Source organism: Mycena indigotica (assembly GCF_014461135.1).
Source record: "Mycena indigotica strain 171206Taipei chromosome Unknown Mind.scaff0011, whole genome shotgun sequence".
Taxonomy (NCBI): domain Eukaryota; kingdom Fungi; phylum Basidiomycota; class Agaricomycetes; order Agaricales; family Mycenaceae; genus Mycena; species Mycena indigotica.
The window spans coordinates 1,337,533-1,344,272 of record NW_023503010.1 but is presented as its reverse complement, the minus strand read 5'-3'; the positions used below and the strand labels follow the sequence as shown (position 1 = coordinate 1,344,272).

The 6,740-nt window shown below is 51.4% G+C and overlaps 1 protein-coding gene across 1 annotated transcript; it reads left to right on the top strand.

The window, feature by feature from the left end:
- Positions 1 to 1,903: 1,903 nt before the first annotated feature.
- MIND_01165700 (CxC2 domain-containing protein) lies at positions 1,904 to 2,338 on the top strand (the record flags this gene model as incomplete). Its single annotated transcript, XM_037368177.1, has 3 exons — positions 1,904 to 1,916; positions 1,968 to 2,141; positions 2,190 to 2,338. The coding sequence occupies 3 exons, from the start codon at positions 1,904 to 1,906 to the stop codon at positions 2,336 to 2,338; spliced, it is 336 nt and encodes a 111-aa protein (XP_037215103.1).
- Between the last annotated feature and the right edge of the window lie 4,402 nt (positions 2,339 to 6,740).

Genomic DNA, 6,740 nt, shown 5'->3' with positions numbered 1-6,740 from the left:
CAAACTCACCGAGTGGGAGACCAAAGGATGGGTCGGACAGAAGAACAGAGCCGTATGGCAGTGCCTCGCGGCAGAACTACGGGCCAGGGAGGCCCCCACGGTCTTCAGGACGGCACCAAGGGCCCATAACACCAAGGAGGCTAAGCGACTAGCCGAGAAAGGCAGAGCGAAGCAGACGGCGCTGTCAGTCGACCTCCGCGTTCCGGAAGGTTACCACGTACCGGGTATGAAGCTGGCCGGCGCAACCCAGAGGGAACTATACAAGGGGATCCGTGAGCACAAGAACAGCAAGAGAAAAGCGCGTAAGAGCACGAGACACCAGATAACACGTGTCAGCCTTGACGTGAGAGATGCGTACGGCAAGTCGGTCTCCGAGGCCGAAATATGGAAGACAGCAAGGCACCGCGACTTCTCACGACAGACACGCAACTTCTTGTGGAGATGCCTCCACGACTCGTACTACATCGGTAAGAGGCTGGAGAGTTTCCCAGACGGAGACACAATCAGCAAATGTGACAAATGTGGGGTAACTGAGGACCTCAACCACATACTCCTAGAATGCGAACACGTAGGCAGAGAAGAGATATGGACTCTGGCCCAGGATGTCTGGTGCCGTGAGGGCGCCGAATGGCCAGACCTAACACTCGGGGCTGTCCTCGGATGCGGGCACGCAACCCCACCCGGGGAGGATGCCAAGGAAGCCCGGGCACGACAGCGACTTTTCCGCATACTGGTAGCTGAGTCGGCGTACCTGATCTGGAAGCTACGGAACGAGAGAGTGATCCCCGAGGGGGGTGCACCGCACCAGACGAAGGAGGTGGTAAACAGATGGTACCGAGCGATAAACAGTCGGCTGGAGATAGACCAAGTGTTGGCAAAAAGGCGGGGAAGAGGCTCACTCCCGTCCCTAAAACCTGCAATAGTGAGGAGAACGTGGCTCCGAGTGCTAGGTAACCCGCAAGAAGACTGGCTCCAAGATCCCCGGGTTTTAGTGGGTCCCGCCCCCGATGGCTGGCTACACAGCCAGGGCGGATCCCCACACTACCGCGAGAGCGGTGTGTAAACATACATTCCCCGGGCGGTGGCCCCTATCCCCCCATCTTCTCACAGGTGCTCCCCCCAAAAAGGCTGCATCACTTTTACAACAGATTTAGTAGGATAACCTTGTTAACTGTACTACTTCTTTATGTACCACCAAAAAAAAAAAAAAAAAAAAAAAAAAAAAATATTTATTTGCTCCAAGTAGGCGACCAGCAGGAGGTATCTTTCTTCTACCTTCATTCTATCTTATTACTTATATCGTTGGTAGATCAGTACTTGCACCGGATTAGCGGCACTCGACTACGTGAACACCAAGTTTTCCCGGGGCTATAGCGCTACGGGAGTCGGAATGGGGGTGTGCGCTTGGCATGAATTTGTCCAGCCGACTGGAGTCGCGGACCTTCAAGCCGGGGAGCGGTACGTTAAGTTTTGGTTGTCTGGTTCATGCCTTATCGAGCTCCAGATTTGGGAACATGGACTATATCTTCGGCTCCATTCTCCGACACTTGCACCCACTACTTCGAAAACTTATCTCTTATGATATTGCTTGCCAATGGTGGAAAAATCTGTTCGACCGCCTTCGAAAGCTGCCTCATATGCTTCGCGACTCCTCCTTGTTCAAGAGGTCTTCATGAAGCTCTTTATTTTCGTTGTACCCAAACTCCACATTCTTGGCCATACGACATCTTGCCAACTTTTGTACGCTCTCAATTACACCATCGGGGGAGCGCAAACCGATGGCGAGGGAATAGAACGTCCATGGAGCATGATTGGCGGGGTAGCAGCAAGTACAAGAGTCAGTGGGCCAGGGGCAAGATCTGATCTTCTCGATGATCATTGGAGTCATTGAAACTGGTTAAAAATGCTTGGTCTACGTTCGTCGTTTCTTCTCTAGGCTTCGCTCATTGTGCTGATACCCCAAATAGCCTCGCTTCTTCGAAAACGTCTCGATACGGCCTTATACGAGCAGAGTGTCCAGAGGGTGGCCTTTGAGGACTTCTCGCGTGAGCAAACGGAGCGTGTGCCGATTTGGAAGGCTATGGTCCTCGAATACGAAGCTGATGGTACAAAGCCGAATTCGTATGAAGGAAAAGATGAGGGTACGTTGCGAACGAGGCTATAAATCTTGATTAACGTTCTTAACTTAGGTCTTACGGAGGCTCAAGTCCGGGAAAAGCTCGAGGCAGAGGAAGAAAGGCAGAACTCGGCGGGACGACTCCGCATCCACGAGATTACCCCGGTCACACTGCGGGCAATGGAGCATATTCTGCCCTGGAATATGTTGAGAACATTATGAATATTACAGGGTGTATTCATTCCATTTTCTAGGCTGGAATATGACAGGAATATCCGTGGAATATCCTCAATTTTCTCACCATCTGCCATGTATATGACAGCCCGGAAAATGTTGAGCAGATCCGTGGAATATTCTCAATCTGCCACATGTTTTCATTCAATATTCCGGCCTGGAATATATCACATGTTCCAGCCTGGAATATTGTGATCAGATTCTGGGACTATTATTGATTGAGATTCTGATTGGGATTCTATCAAAGTGTGATATATCACTACCTAATCACTTATACGCTAGCTAGTGTATATGGTAGATACTAACCTGAACCAAATTAAAGTCAGCTCAAGGAAGATTCTCATATTCGGGATTGTTAACAAGCATAAACATTATCCACCAGTATCATTTCAACTCTCTGAGACAGTCTCAGACAGATGTAGCTGGCGAAAAATGAGGTGAATCTGCCTTGGAGTACAATGATTCTACGATGCCCTTCGAGTTTGGCTGGCCAGTACCACAGGAGTAGCTGCCCATGCTTCCCTACAACCAAACATCGGACACAAGCTACTCAATTTGTCATCGCGGCCTCCGTCCCCTCCGATTTGCAAACTCAGCGTGGAAACGGCGAACAGGTGTCATTTCAGATGTACCACAATGTTCACCATCGTGGGCAAAACTATAAAGTAGTTAGCATGAAGAACAACACATGATTGCCTGGAAACTCACCTTTGAGACAGGATTACTTTGTCCCCGCGTCAACGTCGTCTGAATCAAGGTAAACACATTAAGATAGGAGCGGAAAACTTGCTTGGATAACGGCGCCAACCATTCAGCGCTTACTTTGGCGAACTGAATGGATTAGTACAGTAAACACCCGATAGTCGATTGAAATCCACAACTGTATGGCCCGAAAACTCACCTTTGAGCAATTGCGCGCTCCCTGCCGCGTTTGCAATCGATGTTGGCGTTGGTAGGCGCGCATTGCTCGCGTTGGCAAACGAAACGACAGCCACTAGTAAAGGCATGTTGATGCGAGGGCGTGAGCTAGGGCATTATTCACGCCTCCAGCGGCAAAACCCTGCGAAAAAATGAGTTCTAAAACACAAGAAAAAGTGACCCAGAAAGTACTTACGTATACAAGCAAATTTACCGTCGTTTTTGCGCAATCGGGGGTGTGTGCCACGGAAATGAGCCAATGTAGGGGGTAAAATCAAGGCTGGAGACTGACCTCGGCGTCCCAGAAGGCTTTCAAAAGCCACACACCTTTTGTCGAGCTCTCTCGACTGCGCCAGCTCAACAACCTGCGCAACTCTCCCACGTAACCCCTTTGCTGCTGCGCTGGGGCTGGCGTGAGTCGACCCTTTCGCCGCCGTTGCGGTGCCTGACGCGGCGTCGATCATGCACGTGTCACCAGCGCAAATTTTAGCCGGTGCCAGCGAGGCGGTGCTGCTGCGTCGGGCGCGTCGTCTCCCCCAGCCTCTTGAGGGGGCGCAGGATGCAGCCCAGTGGGGTTAGATGTGGAAAGAACCGGTGGTGTGCGTGGCGCAACACCAGAGCAGAGCCGGCGAGGGTGCAAGCCACTTTTTGAGGGCATGTAGCGGATGAAGGGCCGCTCTTGGTGCGGGCTTAACCTGTGCCCAGAATGGGAGTGCTGGAAAACGAAGCCCGCTTCGTCTCGTCTTGAACCGGCCAGTGGCGCATAGAGCAGCCGAGAAAAACTGCGCCTGGCTGGCGCTTGGAGCAGCTAGACACCAGTCGGAGGGCTCAAGGGCCGCGCAGTGAGTGGGTGTATGGAGCAAGGGGCAGTCGAGTAGCGGAGGGACGAACGCGGGACCGTTGAAGAAGCGGATGCGTGCGTACCTGTCCCTCGACCTCCCGGAATCCCCCAGTCCTCCCTTTTCGGTCGCACAAGGCAACAGGTCGGCCGTGCCGTTGAGGAGAGGCTTGAAATGGTGTTCTGTGGCGGCAGAGCGCGGACTTGGAGCTGGCTCGCTCGATTTGACATGGTGGTGCGGATGGCATAATGGCGTTGCTGCAAAACTGTGTTCCGAGAGCCATGCTGCGAGTGACGGTCGCGACGGGAAAGCAGAGGAGAAGGTAAGCCTTGCCACAGAATGAGGATTTTGACCTTCAGAGACAGCCAGGACAACGTACCAAGGGCCCAAATCGCCAACTCGCCATTTGCTTTCCTCCAAGTAAGTAACCCATGGCTGGAGGTTCTCGCTATGCGCTACCAGTAGCCGCTCCCGCAACGGCGTGGTCCTTTAGCTTCAAGTCCATCGCCACCATAGTTCATCTCAGTTTGAGCAGACAGTGCTGGTCGTTTGCAAAAAAAGGTCGGTTCGTGATGTGATGAATCATGACGTCGGTGACGCGATTTTACAGTTTATCTATGTACACGACGTAAACAAACGTTTTGCGCTATTCACTTCCAACAAACCGCCAACTCAAAGAAAGGAGCTAGCCTATCGAGACTCGAGAATCAAGAACGAGAGCGATATTACATAAAGTTCGCGATCGTCAACCAGACGAAATTTCTCCACAGAGTCATACAAGAACTCTTTTCAAGTGCCCTACATATCACAAGCACAGCACACTACCAATCCCAGTCCACCCAAAATCTCGCCAGCACTGGCACGCCATTCACCACACTGACCACTGGCCGCGCAGCGGCCATCCGGGCCCCGGCTCGCGATATGCCGTGAATCGCGGTGCCTTCCCAGGTACGAATCACCAGATATCTGAGATCTCCACAGTCAAACAGGTCGAACAAACTCCAGCACCAGCTGCACGGGTGTCTTGGGCTGAGGCCACGCTGAGTGTACTCTCCGAGTCAGCAAAGTCATCCCCATGGGCCGCCGTGTTAAGGTGGATGACAGCTGTGGGTAGCTCAGGCTCTACTCTGGGGTCACATAATACGCTTGTTTCCGAAGGCGTCGATAAGTGCAACACGAACGACCGCAGTTGCCCACCAGAAGCAGGCTTCAGCGCCGCGTGCAGCTGGCCCTCGTATGGCGGTCCCCTGCTGAACGCGTACACCATCTTAAACCATGTGTTTCCCAATCCTTCACATCATGATCGTCTGTTATATACTCACACTTGTCTACTTCAGGCCCGCAAAAAAGCTACCGCGAGAACAAAAGCCCCCGCACTTATCATTTGCGCCACTGCGGTCTTTTCGTGTGGCGGCCACGAAGGCTCGTGGAAAGATGGTCACAACCAAGCCAACCAAGCGACAACGAGAACACACGCCTGCTCTCCTCATCGCCCGCCCCTCATCGCCCGCCCCGCCCCCCCGTCGACCGTTCCACGCCGCCACGCAGCCTGGGCCCGCTGATAAGCCGCAGTCTGGGACAGACCAGGAAACGACTATTTTTGTCGATTTTGTTGCTCAGCGCACGTCTCAGAGTTGACATGAGTCCCGAATGGTCAACTAGGGAATTACCTGCACAAGAACCAGTCAAACTCCAGTCAAAATCTATCAAATCGCTCTCAGTGATTCCAAAATCTTGACTAGGAAAAGTTCGCAGAGCCCGTTCTACGCTAGAATCTATCCAATTCTACGCAAAATACCCAAAGGGAGTGTATTCTAAAAGGCATATTCGGTTTGGCGCTCGGTGGAGACTCGAGATCGACTTCTCCTAGATAAGGGACACCCCTATCTCTGTTGGTATCGACGACTGACATCATTGGAACGTGGTTTCGGATCATGCTGGAGGGTCGAGAGTGCCAAGGGACGGTTAAACGGCGAAAACCTACTCAATTGACTGGGGCCTGGACCTGTGATCAACGGCGACTCTAAAACACTGTCGAGGAACAGATCATCTGAACATTGGAAATGCGCCAGGAGAGTTGGGACAACCACCGCTGAGGCCATATGCACAAGATACTAATACACGGAGGAAATGAGCTAGGTAGCTAAATATCAAATCTAACCAACTAAATCAAATCCAAAATATGTATGTGTTTGTGTTCGGGGTTCGAGCCGCAGGAAACGACTAACTGATTCAGATGTGCTACTGGTGGAACTTAAAGGTTGAGTGTTGTAATTAAAGAGAACTTTCAAGGATGAACAAAGAACAACAAAAGGTTTGAAGTTTGTTGAGGATTTTAGCAGAAGAGTACCAATACTCAACTACCAGGTAAGTAAATTGACTGTTACTATAGCCAATCTACTTGGGGCTTACTATGGTTGTGCCTTACTATGCACAGGGTTTACTATGGTTGTGTCTTACTATACACAAATTCACTGGATGTGCCTTACTATGCACAAGTTCACTATATCTGTGTCTTACTATACACAGGATCACTCAGAGTTTACTAACAGTTGGAATCCTCAGCAAAACTACCGGTTGTGACAGTTGTGGTGTCACCCTCAGTAATCCTCTGGGGAAGATCAATTTGATAC